General features: G+C 38.7%; 1 protein-coding gene across 1 annotated transcript in view; it reads right to left on the bottom strand.

Annotated features, from left to right (window-relative positions):
* col4a1 (collagen type IV alpha 1 chain) overlaps positions 1-16,526 on the bottom strand; it is a 42,562-nt gene that overhangs the window by 11,944 nt on the left and 14,092 nt on the right. Inside the window, exons 2-25 of the mRNA XM_005798133.2 lie at positions 9,194-9,247; positions 6,846-6,935; positions 6,280-6,324; positions 6,126-6,170; positions 5,872-5,934; positions 5,686-5,739; positions 5,541-5,567; positions 5,375-5,449; positions 5,225-5,287; positions 5,103-5,138; positions 4,985-5,023; positions 4,023-4,112; positions 3,880-3,915; positions 3,708-3,767; positions 3,539-3,574; positions 3,396-3,440; positions 3,250-3,282; positions 2,828-2,888; positions 2,650-2,685; positions 1,521-1,667; positions 1,344-1,427; positions 1,088-1,165; positions 391-461; positions 63-254 (exon numbers count right to left, since the gene is read on the bottom strand). Of these exons, the coding sequence (XP_005798190.1) occupies positions 63-254; positions 391-461; positions 1,088-1,165; positions 1,344-1,427; positions 1,521-1,667; positions 2,650-2,685; positions 2,828-2,888; positions 3,250-3,282; positions 3,396-3,440; positions 3,539-3,574; positions 3,708-3,767; positions 3,880-3,915; positions 4,023-4,112; positions 4,985-5,023; positions 5,103-5,138; positions 5,225-5,287; positions 5,375-5,449; positions 5,541-5,567; positions 5,686-5,739; positions 5,872-5,934; positions 6,126-6,170; positions 6,280-6,324; positions 6,846-6,935; positions 9,194-9,247 (1,560 nt within the window). The remainder of the gene's footprint in view (positions 1-62; positions 255-390; positions 462-1,087; positions 1,166-1,343; positions 1,428-1,520; positions 1,668-2,649; positions 2,686-2,827; positions 2,889-3,249; positions 3,283-3,395; positions 3,441-3,538; positions 3,575-3,707; positions 3,768-3,879; positions 3,916-4,022; positions 4,113-4,984; positions 5,024-5,102; positions 5,139-5,224; positions 5,288-5,374; positions 5,450-5,540; positions 5,568-5,685; positions 5,740-5,871; positions 5,935-6,125; positions 6,171-6,279; positions 6,325-6,845; positions 6,936-9,193; positions 9,248-16,526) is intronic.

The raw sequence follows: 16,526 nt of genomic DNA, 5'->3' as shown, positions 1-16,526 counted from the left end.
TACTGACGAAGGAATTCATGAGACTATTTAACGGTGTGTATTTACTGTTTTAATGCACTCACAGGTTCTCCTTTGAGGCCCGGTTGACCCGGGAGTCCGTCTCTCCCTGGCTGTCCTTCCCTGCCAGGTTGTCCCTGTAATCCAGGACGTCCAGAAACACCTTTCTCCCCTTTATAACCAGGTGCTATGAAAATGTCTCCAGGTTCCCCTACAGCACCAGGAGCCCCCATCAGTCCAGGAGATCCTGAAGAACCCTGCACAAAAAAGTATACAGTACATACTATCAGTTTAGATACTGACATCACTTGAATATTCATTCTGAACCGTCTTCTCTCTTTGGATTTGTCCATCTGTTACGTTGCTGATATGCAGACGCCATTTTATACTCACAGGTGTTCCAGGTTCTCCAGGTAGCCCAGAGCGACCCTTTTCTCCTTTACCTCCAACTGCGCCTGGTGGTCCTGTCAAATAAAATGGGATGTTGAGTTCAAAACTCCCGCAGCGTGTGCTTCATCACACGGAAAACTTTAAAGTCAGACACTAGTTTGCAAACATCCTATTAGACAAAAGCTAAGTGCAGTTATGTATGAAAACAGTCTTGTACTTATACTTTTTTATTTAAATGAGCCACATACTACTGTATGCAACCAAAATAACTGTATAACTGCTCCTTTTTGTTCCAAATCGACAACAATTGTGTCTATGCAGTATAAACATATTCATGAAATTAGAATAGGTGCTCTGAGGAGGATCATTTGTCAGATTAAAAGCAGGAATAAAACATACTTCTCATTAAGTCCATATTTATGTTTTCTTTAGTAACTACTTTTTATTAGTCTATAAATTAGCTGTAAGCAAAAATATTTTATAATTAACAGAAATAAAGGCTTTAAATGTAATCCATGTAATTCAGTTACCGAAATGAATGATTTTTTTCAAGATCGTTCATATTTACTAAGTGTGATGAAATTTACATGCTCACCAACAATTAACAAATGTTCAACTGTAAGCAGAAGTTTTACACTGAAATGTGGACATTTTTGTGGAACTGCTTTCTTGCGTATATGCAGCTCCAGACTACACCTACCTTGCTCTCCTTTAACGCCTGCAGGGCCAGGTGGTCCAGGTTGACCATCACAACTAACACAAGCTTCTCCTTTATCACCTGGAATTAGGCAAAGGAGCGTAACTTAATAATCTGTGGTATGACTAAACGAGGTTATAAAGTCAAGCAGCAGGAGTGCTGAATGTCACCAAACACATAAATACTGTTGTTTTATAGAGATAAATGTATTTATTTCTTGATTTTAATAGATCTGGAGTAACATTACTGCTGTCCTTACCTTTTTGTCCCTCCTCCCCTGATAATCCAGGAGATCCAGGTGGACCAGGGTTTCCTTTCTCCATATTACACTCTTCAGGGTCAGCTAGGAAGGCAACATACGCCGTTAGATGGGTTTAATGATCAAAACATTTTGTGGAGGTGCAATTAAGTAAATTAAAGCATTACTTAGACCTACGTGCTAATCCTGGTGGCCCCGGGGGTCCGACGGGCCCTGGTCTTCCCGGTGGCCCAGCAAGAGATTCTCCATCTCTGCCGCTGTCACCTTTCTCACCCGTTTCTCCTTTCTTCCCAGGTTCTCCACGGGCACCCTCGATGAAGCGGCCTGCGATGCACAAAAGTAAAATTAGAGAACAAAAGGCTATTCTCACAATTCACAAATTTCTACGATTTTTTTTTTTTTACTCCCTTCAAAGTTTTGAGCTGATGTGTGCGAAGAGGCGTCAACTAAATGGGAATTTAGCCTCATAGGTAAAGATTTCAGTTATTGTCTCCAAAACTCCCTCTGAATATATGATTTAAAGGTGGCCTATTATGTTAAGATGGGGCTATACAAAACATGTTAATTACATTTTTGATAAAATCCTTCCTAGTTAATGAGATTTTAGTTAAGAAGGCTCAGTTCTGCCAGTTTCGAGTTCCTTTCAAAACAAGATGCTTAGAGCCTCTTGTCACTTTAAATCTGGCCACGCCCCCCCAACTCAAATTTTACACTCGCACATGAAAATGGATGCAAACAGATGGGCTATTACACAGTTATACATGTTTGAAAAAGAGCCTCCTGTTCAACCAACAAGAATGCAGCGAGTGATTTATTATGGATGGAAGTCGATAACAAAACACTTTTCTTTTCCAGCAGCTCTGTTGGGGTTGCTAGGTGACGAGTTGGGTTTTGCCAGGGTTGCTAGGTAACGGGCTGGGCTTCGCTTCACTGTTGTTGCTTGCTAGGTGAGAGGTAGAGCCTGCTGATTTGTGACGTTACATTCTGAAAATTATTGCCAAAAGACGCCTAGGTGTTTTGGGCTGTTTTTACTTTACATAAAACGTCCCCTTCAACATAAACATGGTGACAAATTTGCTAATAACTCCAAAGCAGCAACATTCTAATCCCAGGATTTCCTTAAAGTATCTGAAATCCTGCATTATTTAATAGGCTTCTATTATGAACTGCCTCTGTTTGCTTAAAGCTAATTTCACAGAGTCAATCCAAGTTACACGAAATATTAAAGAAAATTAGAAAAGTAAAATGCACTCAAATGAAGTACAGCATCACTGCTCACAACAATTGTCTACCCATCATATTTTACCTGGTGGGCCAGCCTCTCCCTGAGGGCCAGGAAAACCTGAAGATTAGAATTGAGAAATAAATGAAAACCATAGATGATGTTCGGAGTGATCGCACGTGTCTGAAAGCTTGTGGAACAAGATGCTCTTGCTAAAACTAAAAACACAAGTATTTGTCAGAAAATAATAACATATCTGTACCTTTTTCTCCCGATTTCCCTGGGAGACCAGGTGGGCCAGGAGGGCCAGGTGGACCTTCAGCCTACAGTGGAGAGATTAAATCAGACTTTCAAAGTTTTATACTAAATTTCTACGAGAGCACTGATCATTCAGCGGCCATGTCGGCATCTGCTCCGGTCTTCATTGATCAGTGTCAGATGTCTAAAGCTTAAAGTTGTCTTGGTTACTGAATGTAATTGACATTAAATCTGTCTAAATGATTGAATTATTATTATGATTAGTAGTAGTAGTAGTAGTAGTATCTATATATCTATATTTATTTGCAAATTGCAATAGTTTTTGATTGTAGAGTGCTGCGAAATGGCATTTGTTGTGAACTGGCACTACATAAAGAAACTTAATGAATCAAAAACGTAAAAACACAATTGAGAGGAATTCCTTACATAACCCGGTGGTCCTTTTTCTCCTTTCTCTCCCTAAAACCAGATGAAAAAAAATTAGCCTGTGTTTCGTCAGTCTGTTTAACATACATGAAATGTCATTTTAATTAGAATTAGAATATGAAAGCCTTTAAGCTTTGAGTTGTTACCGACAAACCAGGGAATCCAGGAACTCCTGAGGAACCTTTTTCTCCCTGCAGGAGAATAGGTTGCACATTAAGTATAGATAAAAACGATTAAAGAAAGCTCCTGTTGGAGAGCTTTGCAGATAGATAATAAATATCACCATTACCTTTATCCCAAACTCTCCATCTTTACCAGGTTTACCCTAAACACAGACATAAAATTTGTTGTTTAATTTTACCATAAAATAATAAATAAATCCTCTGGGAGGATAAAACATAAATTAATTTCTTGTTTAGTTACTAGCTATTTTGTAGATAAGATTGACAGAAACTCACTCTTGGTCCAGGTGGGCCTTGTTCACCTTTGATTCCTTTCTGATGAGGGAGACAGAAGCCCTAAAAAAAAAAAAAGAAAAGAAATCAAGAGATTTATTACAGATTAACGAGAGAAAACACTCTTTCTCTATTACAAATCTCATGCCACATCATATGATGATAAAATACTAACTTTCTCGCCTCTGTCACCCTTCAGTCCTTTCTCCCCCTATGGGAACATAAAGCGAACAGACGATAATTAATAACACATATTGTAAACTGTTTTTTTGTTTGTTTGTTTTTTTCTATTTAATCTTTGAAGCACTGCATGATCACCCGTGGTCCCGGTACAAGAACTGTGGTCTGTCCTATAACTTCTTCAGGTGGTCCAGGGGGCCCAGGTGGGCCTCTGAGTCCTCGTTCACCCTGCAAATACATATCAAGTCACTAAAACTGTCAAGGGTAAAAGCAATTTTAATGAAAAAAAAAAAGCTACATTTATACCTATCAAAACACATAATACTTAATATGCTTTGTTAGACATGGGGGGGGGGGGGGGGAGGAATGATTTAGATTAAGAAAGTCATTGTGGACAGTAAAGAGGGGCACACCTATAAACGGACCAAATTCAGATGTGTGGTTTTTTTTTTAAATCTTTTTTGGGGCCCAATCTGCAATCGTTTTCTGTTGGCCACCATGCCACCATGCAATATTCCTGACAACAATAGTCTTTGGTGAGGATGCCAGTATTGCTGGAATGAGACTCCATACTGTGACTCAGACTGTGACAGATAAAAAATTGTACCATATTAAAAAATACTGCACATGTATAGTTAAACTTTGATGGTGAGAGTGGCCGTCATTCACAGTAATTGGACAGGAAACAAGCAAATGTCCAAAGATTGGGATTCGACTGAACCACAGATAAAACTGGCCTCCACTGTTGTGATCTCTGCTATGACGTTGTGCCACACTCTGCCCTAAACAACACGACTTTCAGTACAAATAATGCGTAATAATACAAATAAATAAATAATACAAATAAGTAAATAACACAAATAATGCATTGCCAAACTGTCATGTATCTCAACCCTTAAACATTTTTTGCTGTTGAGGATAAACATACTGTAACAATTGAATAAAAAGAAAAAAAAATTGCTTTTAATATTTTTTCAAGTAGGTCTACAGTGACTTTGTATTTAAGATATCCTTGCTATGTTTGCAGAATGGATGTAGGAAAACGACACAAGAACATAAATGCATCTAAAAATCCTGTCAAACTCTTACAAAGCTCTCACCTTATCTCCTTTTTCACTCACAAAGGCCAACCTGTCACCCTGGAGACAAATAAAAACAAAGTTACTGATAAAACGTAGTCAAACAACCACACTGAAGAATGACGGTGACTGATCTTACTTTCTCTCCTGGAGGGCCGGGAGGTCCAGAATCCCCCTGTGAATCAGTTAAAGGTAGTTAAAAAATGAGTCTGTCAGGAGATATTGAGTTTTTATTGATGCTTTGACTTGTTTTGGACTCACTTTAAGTCCTGGGTATCCTCTGGGTCCCGGAGGTCCAATTGGTCCAAAGATTCCAGGTGGCCCCTGGGGGAGAGAGACAAAATGGAGGACAGACGGTATTACATTACTTAAGGTATGCATGTCCTCAAACAAACGCTATGTAGTACTAACAGGTCGTCCAGGTGAGCCAGGAACCCCTCTGTCTCCTTTAAGGGGGATAATCCCAATCACACCACCAGGATCTCCCTGTAAAAGACATTAGGTCATCAGCATGTTATTACAACGGAAGATTTAGGAAACGATCCACGGCAAAAATATGAAAGCTCTATGAACTTACTTTCATTCCTTCCAGACCTGGGAGGCCCTGAAAGACAGAAGAAGAAATAAAAGAGGCTTATTAGCATAGACAGCAATAAAAACTAAGTCTGTCTGATTAAGGCGATTGTTCTCTGGTGAGTACAGAACAATCGCTGGTTGCTTACAGGCGGCCCTGGAAGTCCTGGAAAACCATTAATGCCGTCCATTCCTCTTTCGCCCTGAAACACAGACATCAGACCATCAGCAATTAAAAATAACAGTTATGAGAACAACATAAACATGCAAAGAGTGTCCAAAATCCTCAAAGCAACAATGTTCTTCAAAATCTAGGAGAAAAAGATGTAGCTTACTTTGGTCCCATTGCATCCTGGGATTCCAGGCGCACCTGGCGGACCGTCGTTTCCATTGAGGCCCTGTATGGTTAGTTAATAGTTAATAATCAAGTCACCAAAAGTAGTCCACATAAATACCATCTAACATTCAAAGTGGACTACAACACGTGTATAATATTTAGTTGATAAAATCCATTGATGGAAGCGTTCTTCCATCAATTGACTGAATTATTTCAGCATGTGGGGCAGGTTGCCAGACAAAATGTACTTACTGGTAGCCCTGGGTTCCCTGGAAACCCTGGCAGACCAGGAGGACCCTGTAAAATACCAAGCATGTCCGGTTAATACAAAACTAGAGCTAGAAGATTTATGGAAAAAATTAGGTTTGAGTGGCGTCTTTTTTGTAACGGATGGGTAATTACTCACTCGCACTCCTTTTAGTCCCGGAGCTCCAGGTGCTCCTAAATCTCCCTGTGGAATAAATTATAGAATGATTAGTTTTAAAATATTTATTTATTTAAGAGCTAAAAATGTCCATAAAAAAATTTAAAATGTGTATACGTATATAATGAAAATGTGCCATATGAGCAATTAGTTTTATTACAACAGCAACAACAAGGAAAATATATATAAAAGCAGCATAAATAATTCACTGTAAAATGCTGCGCATATTCACTTCTGTGCACCCCACTTGCAAATATGTATGAATGAGAACACACATAAGAGCAAATAAATAAAAAAAACAATAATATGAGCTGTTTGAACACAGATCTTTGATTTATAAAGACAAGAACTTATGCTTTGCTACTTTAAAACAAGAATGGCAAAAGTTTGGCTTCTTTTATGAATGAATTGGATATTTTGGTGAAGTTGAATTTTTAGCACAAGTTTTGGAGATTTGGTGAACTTTTTTTTATTTCAACAATTTAAAAAAAAAACACTAAAACAAGCAGTTTACTTTTAAATGGGCGTTACTGAACATGTTCATCTACCTTGGGGCCCATTGGCCCAGGAGGGCCCTCATGCCCCTGCATTCCTGGGAATCCCATATTACCCTGAAGGCCAGGAAATCCACGCTCACCCTGTGATAAACATGACAAGAGAGCAGAAAATACATGTTGTCATCACTAAACTTTGTTTACAATAAAAGGAGATAAAACACAGAACATGTGACTGAATGAGATCAGACAGTTCAGTCAGTGCAACCTCACAGTTTTTGTTGAAGTTGTGAGAACAACTCAGTCTCTAAGGGTCAAATTCAATGGTGGTCTGTGTTTGCACATCTTGCTTATTCTAAAACAAGATGCAGAGGATGGCTCTGCACCATGCAGTCTTATTTCCCTTTTTAAATACAGTTGACGGGATGGAATAAACATAGCGATAGTCAGTAGAGCTTAATTCTAGACTACTTGTAAAACCTTTAAAAGCAAAAACCTATATAATCACAATTAATGCTTTCTATCCCTAAATTAAGCATCTAAATGAATGCATTATGCCACTGTCTACAAAAATGTGCAACATCACTGATGAATTTGGAGAAAATTTCCAACCTAATTCTTCCAGACAGATATGTTTAAAGGTTTGAAAAAAAGCTTAATCTGGTCTAATAAAATGTAAATATTGAAGAAAATGAATGTTTTCCCTATTTAAGGAATCTGATTGCAAATTGTCCCAATCAGTAACAGATGTGATTTCATGCATTTAGTGGAATCTGATTCATGAAATAAAGCACATAGTGGAAGCAAAGCAGCTGAGAAAAATGGAGGAAATAGCTTTGCTTTATGAACTCCCTCTGAGTTTCTTAAAACATCTATTTTACTGATACTCTTTCTTATAATGACAGCTAAATTCTTGTATTCTTAATAGTGTCTTGTTTTATGTGTGTTTTTACTTATTTATTTAGCCCTGTGATGTCCTGGCGACCTGTTCAGGATGTACCTTGGATCTCCCTCACTGATTCATGTAAGGATGAATGGATACTGAAAATTGCTGGATGGATTTATCCAGACAGTGACCTCCTGAACTGACTTAGAGCTATCCCACTGTGAGACACCAGATGGCAGCATCATCCTAAGGTAAGACTATTTTTTTAAAAAGCCAGAGGAAAACATTCATGTTAAAGCTATTATTTTAGGGTTGATTCCCACAACACCAGGCTTGCATCAGTCAAGAGAAACATTGCACCCGTGTGGATTACCTCTGTGTTACCATGGTAACTACATTTGTACAACAAAAGGAAGAAATGACATCACTGTTAGAAACAATCACATGTCGACGCCTTTCGGTGGATTTAAAAACACAGAGGGGCTTTGAGATCACAGCGACTGGCTGAACTCCACAAAAAACAAAGCGATGTGAGGATTTTTTGTGCAGTGATGTTTGGCTTCTGCTGTTGTTTGAATCTGAAAAACCAAGAGACTAAAACACTCTGCAGGGATCTGATAAAAGAACAATAGTGTGCAGCTCCTCTAAAGCAGAAGGAGCTCATTTACTGAGTAAATCAGCTGAACTTCTACAACGTTGAATCAGTAGACTTCTCTAACTCCTGGCTAATACCCTGGCAGCATAAAAACATAAATATAACATCATAACATAATTAGGAACATATCAACAGATCATTAAGCACACCCTTACTGTGCTTATGGATCAGTTTCTATTTTAATCTTTCACAAAAGGAACTGAATACTCTCATTAAAAGTAATTAAAGGAAAATCTGTAGCAACCTTTGCAGTGTCTAAAGGGAAAATGTATTTCAAACAAACTTCCTCTGACCTATTGAGCTGATATCCTTCTTTTATGTTCCTGTTTAATGATTATCACTAATCTCAGAGTGCTGACAGAAGAACAGCTCACTGGTGTGTTGTGGCCTCTGTGTGTCTGTAACTGTAAGCTTCCCTCCATATGATGGGATTAAGACCTGTAACCCAGCTGTGTGCGCCGACATGCTCTAATTGAAACTGATCTCTGTTCGCGTCTGGCTCTCTGTTCCGCATCCAAACCCACTGCAGGTTTACCTATAGGTTCAACTTTGGTTTTAAACTCTCACAAAGTTTTGTTGTGTGATTTATTTATTTTCATCTGACCAGAGCTGCTTGTTTTATGTGTCTCCTCCATGGCTTGCGGGAAGCTGCAAACAGGACTTAAGATGTTTCTTATTTCTCAAAATATTTAAGACCCTTTATAGTATTTTCTTTGCACTTGAAAGTTACGCACTGCAGCAAAATGTATTGAAGCTTGTGGTTGTGACAAAATGTGAAAAAGCACAGGGATAATAATAAATTTGCAAGAAGCATGCAGGTGAAATACCACAATAATAAACAGGTAAACATGAAAGTCTTACCTTGGCTCCCTTCACTCCACTGCAGTCACATTTTCCACATGAAGCTCCACAACCCTGAAAATAAAAAGAAACAAATAAAATTTCAACGCTAGAGGAAAAAGCGCATTTTGGCCACATGAGGGCAGTAGAGGCATGTTATGAATCCCTTTTAGCTTTTATGATCTGCTGTTGATTGGAATATGTTTGTTCAGCCAGATATTTAATGAACCATATTAATTATGTTTAATACAAATTTTCTATCACAGAATATGGAGATCACTAGAGGAAAGGAAATGAACCAAACTTTTTCACCTAAAAAGTGAGGAATTTATTACTAAATTTACAGGTTGATTCATTTTATCTCTTGTGGGTTTCATTTCTCACCTTGTCACCACTAAAGCCCACGCAAGGAATCACCTACATGTAGCCAGAAGGGCTTGAATGCAGCTGGTTTCTACCTTCCACCGCCCTCCAACACCCACCCTGCTTCCTTTCCTCTGTGGTCTCTGGAGGCCGGAGCCTGGGAACTGGCCTGTACTGTCTTGGCTCTGTCTTTCCACATTGCTGTTCTCTTCCTTTTACTCTCCCTCTTCCAGCTGTTGCCAGACTCACGTGTAAGGCTTCCAGCCAAGATGCTGTCAGAGCGAGGGGAGGCTCTGCACGATTGGGAAGAAAAGTACACAGCTCCTCTCGCCACATGTATTTCTGCCTCTCTCCAGTTCTCACAGACAAATAAACAACTCTTCTAATAATAATAACAATAACTCATCGACTTTCCAACCTGGGGAAACATGCAGAATTTCACCCGATGGTTTATTACACCTTAACTTCCAACTCAGTTACTTATAATTGCTGCTGCAGTCTAGCATACCTGCTAGTTGAATCAATATGCAGGCCTGTAAAGCATGCAGAGCCACAGCAATCCCACAGCAAAGTTTGCAGCCTATCCCAGTGCACTTGTTCTCCTTGTTTTACTGCACGCATGTGCCCTACAACATTTGTGTTTTCTCAAATCCAGCTCTTTAAAACACTTCTCACTCACTCGAATCTCACCTCCCCGCTTCCAGTTACCTAATTGCTTCGTTTTTCCAGTCATCCTGCAGGACAACCTAGAAAACACCTGCTTCAGAGCAAACTAAAGCCACGATGGAGAGAGTGGGGAAACAAATACTGACTGTGTGAAAGCGGAACATGTGGGTTTTATTTTGGAAAACTCTGTCACACCAGTAAAAAGTCCTGCTGTTTGATCAGACTCAGCTAAACTAAGCAGACATGCCTGCATGATGGAGTGTGTGGCAGGGGCCTCCCCATCCTCACCCCACTCTGTGATGTCTGCTGGATCTCTAAGCAGAGCTTGCTAATCTGCAGGTAGATAAGAACAATGGCTTTCTTTGATATCCCCCCATCTTCATCCTTTACACATCTTCTTCACAAACCCAAACAGCAGCTGGATCGCGAAGGCTCAAAGGCTCATAGGACATCTGCACAAAACGCATGTCTTGTTCATGACTCTTGGAATCGTAGATTAGATCGGTGTGATTTGGGTTCTGAGTCATATTTTTAAGGAGATTTAAAGTGGATCTTATCACGCAATTCCTCAGGTAAATAAAGAAGCTACAATGCTGAAGGGCAGGGGTGGCTTAAATGCGATAACTAGTTCATATGGAGATTAAAAGCTAGGACAGAAATGTTTTTACATGCATGTGGACTCTGTGGACTTTTCTGTTATGTGTGCATCAGAAACTTTGTGTTGTTCAACTTTCCTCCACAGGTTCTGGAGGACCTGTATCTGTCAGATAGAGCCAATTAATTGTCAGGAAACTAATTTGTTACATCTTTACTGGGACATGTGTGTCCTACAAGAGCAAAAAATTAACCGTTTAAATTACATTAATGTATATTTAAGTTTATACTTGATAAACTTACACATGCAGTGCTATGAAAAAATGTTTACCAATTATTTCTTCTGTTTTTAAGTCTTTAATATTTGAACTCAAACTGATTTTAAAATTAGGTAAATATAGAAAATAAGCATAGTAAATAAAAGAAGCTGTTTTCGGGTGTTTTCATTTATAAAGAGAAACTAGCCATTCAAATAAAATGTGATTTTATTTTAAATCACATTAAGAACGAAATGTGATTTAGTCACATTATGTCACAATTTATCTATTACAAACTGAAATTACTGTAGATTTATTTAGCTATAATCTGAAGTCATGGTGTAATTTTTAAGGGCTTCTACATTTAGATTTTTACTTGTGACTTCCACCTCATCTCTGACATCCAACCACTTAAGATTAATTTCCAGCTTACCTGACCTTTCTAAATGAGTACAAATAAATCTGATTGGATTTCCTCTCATTCCAGCATTTTTGTCTCATTTCTATTCATTAATGATGTCAGCCATCTCAACATTTCCACCCCTAAGTCATACTGCTCTCTCATCAAATAATAATTAACTCTGATTATGACATTCAGCTGGATGGGGGTACAGTTGGCTGCATTGCAGCAAAAATGTCCTGGTTTGAATCCCAGCAACATTTAACTATTCTGCTTTGTAGAACAGAATAGTGAGAAACTATAAGTACATTTAATGTGAAAGTCCTCAAAGCTTTTTCTGAAATATATTTTTTTAAAGATGCCGTCATTTGTGCAGGAACATCGGAACTGGAGGCGGTGAGAAAGTAGGAAAATGAAGATGATATGACTCTGCTCAGGCAACATGATCTTCCCCAGAGCAAACAGACTCAAAGCTCAGGCCCAGCAGCAATGAATGTTAATGTCCACAGTGAGTATTCAGTGGCTGGTGAGACAGTGAGCTCTGTATCAGATCCAGTAAACCTCTGCAGCAGATGACCTCACGTGTTCCCAGACAAGTGTTTGTTTCACAGCCGAGTCAGGATGGCAGGTCGTCTGGATGTCTCCAAACTGTGAAAATCACCATGGCGAGTGTTGGCAGGTTGCTTACATTTGCTGGATGCTGCACAAAACAGTGCCTTATCATGACTGTGTGTATATGACAGTGTTTGTGATTGTTTACTGTGGCTGGAGCTGGCAGGGAAACACCGAGCTGAAAGTTTGTTTTAAAAGACAATGTTATAGATACTAAAAGGGCCGACAGCAAATAGATAGAGGAGTGGGTGTAGCTGTATCTGTGGCACGCTCACAGACTAAAATGTTGCAGAAAGAAGTCTCTGATTGCGGATGTGTGTCAGAGGCGCTGCAGATCACATGTGATGAAGAATCTTCCGAAAAGATGTTTGATCAACAGCCTGTTGATACGTCTGACATCATAGGACAGAAAGCAACAGTTGAGACAATCCCTGGAGAGGAAGTGATGAGTAATGTTTGCTCTGGAGATAAGAGGTGTCAGTCTGCAGGGAGTACTGGTCGAAAGATGCTGACATGAAGTCAGGAAACATGTCAGTCCAAATGAAAATCAGGACTGACTGACTGACTGACTGACTGACTGACTGACTGACTGACTGACTGACTGACGGACTGGGCCTTATTAAATCAGATGCTAATTAGAAATGTGGTAAATGCAGTAAATTTAAGACAGAAGGAAGACTAGAAGGTCAAGGCACATATTCGACTTTAATCAGGTTTTGCTATAGATCTTTCTTTAAAATCTACTTTAAGCTTAACAGATGGACTTCAGCTGCTAGTGTTCAAGTTTTAAAAGCTTGGTAATCAAACGAGCCACTGACAACTTTAATTTTGCAGTTTTTTCCTCTAATCAAACAATCATGCATTGCAGTTAAACTAGAACTGACATTTTCTAAGAAAGGTTCAAGCCATGAGAATTTTGGCAAGGAAATATCTTACTTCTGGCTTTTATCTATATTAAATAGCTTGCTTTACACTGAAATAAAAGCTCATGACCCACTGGATCAGTTCCACATGTTTTAATGTAAAAAAAAAAAGTATATGTGCATTTTCATTGTACTCTCATTTTTCACTTGCTTGAAATACTTTGTTTTAGGTTTTTACGGAGCCCCTAAGAGAACATGGAGAAATAGAGGCTCCATGGGTTTTGTACATGTATGGGGTCAGGCTTTTTTAAAGTGGGGGTTTGTTAAAGGTTTATAACAGGATTTTTGGGAGTTTTTTATGCTGTCATGTTGTACAGGAGCAGGGAGAGGGAAAGATTGTGTATTTCATGGTAGCAGAGCCTTAAACATAAACAAAATTACATCTGAATAAATCAATACATAGACTGCATCAAGCAGTTAATCTGACTCAAAATGCTTCACTTTTCCCAGTACAAGACATTAATTATTAGTATTAAGACAATAGAAGGTCACCTTTCTCATGGGCTCTCTTGATCTAGCTAGCTATCAAATTATCTGGATTTTTATAAAATAAAGACACATGCTATCGATTACAGGAAAGATACTAACTACCTATATACTTTTGACAGAACCCGAGTTCAACCATTATGATAATCCCTTTAAAACATCATATAAGAAAGGATAAACTCTGTTTTAAAAGGTGTAAAAACACCCCAACATTCACATCTTAGCCCATACACAGTTATTATACAAGAATACTACTGTATAATAATAACATTTGAGTGTATTCTTTGGTGAAAAAAAAAACCTCTCTGTGGTGTTTAGTTTGTACTTTGAAACTTTCCAGACCGCGTACGGTACTACGCAAAAACATGTTGCACAATTTAAATGGCAAACTGTTTAACCTAGAAAGTACGTGTGACTCAGTACTTCTAAAGCTACAAAACACTCCACAATTTTACTCACAGAGGAGAAAGAAACAATATTCTCACACTAATTAAAATAGTTTGCGGTTGTAGCTACCCACAGACCAGATTTCCTGTTCATAAGTTACTAACAATGAAGTGTAAGGTGTAAAATATCTAGTTCTAATTCTTTCTCAGGAGAATAAGCCATTAAATTTGGTCTTTCTTTATTTTTTCGTTGTATGACTCAGATCTTCTGTTCTTTCCAGAGCGGCTAAAATTACTCATCAGGAGCAACAGCTAACATCCCATAACGGTACAAATAAGTTCCCTTCATTTTCCCTGAGTGCAATTGTTAGTTTACTTAACATGTTTCCACTCTCGTTTTTTTTTTTTTTTTCCCACAGGAGGGCAGAACCATTCCCATCCCAGCAGCTGCTCCAAACGGACTGTACATGCAGCACAACAGCTGGAGCTGTTTGCCTGCATCTCTTGCACCATGTTAAAGGAAGCAGAAGATCACACAAACATCTGGCCAGTGTCTTCAGCAGGTTTTGCATTAAATCAACACCACATTCCCAGCACATTCCTCATGCTACAACCTCGTACCACTGCTGAAGTCAACACGCAGCTCCAAACCACACATATGAAGGCAAAGATCTTAGGATCTGTCTGAAACAGTGAAAAGAAAAAATTAGACATGCTTTATTGTTACTTAAGCCTGGCATTCTGGAATGGAGTTTTTGCTATTCTCTCTGTTATCTCCACTGCTCAAAGAGTCGAGGAGCCTTCCTTCCACACTGATACGGATTTCACTGATAAATAAGGCAAATAAATCAGCCGCACATTTTAACTGCTGCTGAGCATGCCAGAGATTCTTCACGCAACTCCACTGTAGCATCCACACAATAGGCTTCCTTGTGTCACGCAGTCAAAGGGTAAGCCAGATTTTTCCAGATCAGTCCTAACAGAATAGTTGCATGCTTTTTTATTAGCAGACCCACTGATTTTTATAGAGTAGGCTGTACTTACAGTGCTGTTTGATGCATTGTTACTGGAAACTTTAATGCATTTCATTGGGCTATTTTAATAATTGGTATAATTTGGACAATTGTATATGGTTTTCAAATTGTCTGTACTCAGCCCCCTTTACAGAGATGCCCAAAGGAAACCCTGTGGAAAATACAAATAATTGTCCTTCCACTTTAGAAATATGTGATTGAAATTTATGGTCAGTCACATTCATTTCCATTAAAACACACCAACATTCTGTGTTTGTAACTTGATGTATTTGAAAAGGTTCAGGTTCACGTTTAAATGTTCCAAAATTTCAACATTTTGGAACTCCAAATTCCAAAATTCTCCAAGTCTGTTTCTGTCTAAGCTTTACATGAAAGCTGCATTTGATAGGCGTGGATCCATACTATAGGAGGGGGACAAAACTAAATTTAAAACATTCCTGCAATCTAGACTGTCACAATCCCTCTAAATACAGATTTGCCTTGCGAGGTTAGCCATATTATTGCTTCACTCAGTTTTTGTGTTTATATTTTTGCGCTGTGTTTTGGGCGTTTGGCTGTTTGGGTTCTCAAGTTGGCTCATCTAATTACATTTGATGACATCCGATGAGATTTTAGTTCTGTGTCCCAACAGTAAACATTGTGCAACCTTGCTAAGTTGTTAACATATCTGAACTTTTACAGAAACATCTGGGTCCTCTTGCAGACTGACTGCAGTAACAAGTCCAGTTACACAGCACATTTTCTTCTTCTTACATGTGCCAAAGTGGCGCTAACAGGCTCCCGTCTTCTCTCAGGCGCAGATAAAATTCCTGAAAGACAATTACAAGGCAATCTACTGAATCACCATTATGAGCCACAAAATGGGATCCTGCTCCGTCACAGCCAATTTACAGCACTAACATACATGTTTGGCTTGTTGAAGTCATCCATATAAATGTACTGACTGCATTAAGCCACAGATTATAGCTTCCATATGGAGACTATTAGGATAGCTTTACCATATAAATGTCTGTAGGTCCCAACATAGCAGCAGGACTCGTTAGGGAAAGACAAATGGGACATTTGTTGGGGATTAAACCGTATTATGACTGCAATCATCATGATGTGTAGATAAGAGGACCCAAATGCAGAGCGGCAGAGACATAGAGAAGATGATGAATGGAAAAAGAGGAACAAAACTTACAAAAATCACAGAGACACAGGGAGGCAAAACTCAGGACAAGACAACAGGGGAACCAGCAAGGAGGAACTGAGAATGAGTTGTATATATATATACTGGGAAGGTCAATTACTGAACAGGAAGAGATGGCTGATTAGAAGCAAGTTGCAGGTGTGAGGGGAGAGAGAGAGAGTAAGGAAGTAGGAAATGAATCTAACGCTAAAGAATAACTAGACCTAAGAAACATAACCAGAGTAACAAAGAATAACTAGACAGAAGAAATAAATATAATCAGAATCACTGAGGAAGGGCTGAACTAAAGTAAAACAGAAACAAGACCGATCTAATCAAAGAAAGAGACTAATAAACAAACCCCAAAACAACCCAAGATCCTGACAGCAATACCACAAGTTTAACTATATAATATACAACCTTTCTTTGCTTTTGCTCATAAGTAAAACTAATTGCATATTT

The sequence above is a fragment of the Xiphophorus maculatus genome, chromosome 7 (assembly GCF_002775205.1).
Source record: "Xiphophorus maculatus strain JP 163 A chromosome 7, X_maculatus-5.0-male, whole genome shotgun sequence".
Classification (NCBI taxonomy): Eukaryota; Metazoa; Chordata; class Actinopteri; order Cyprinodontiformes; family Poeciliidae; genus Xiphophorus; species Xiphophorus maculatus.
The sequence above is the reverse complement of the archived record's forward strand: the minus strand, read 5'-3'. Positions and strand labels throughout refer to the sequence as shown.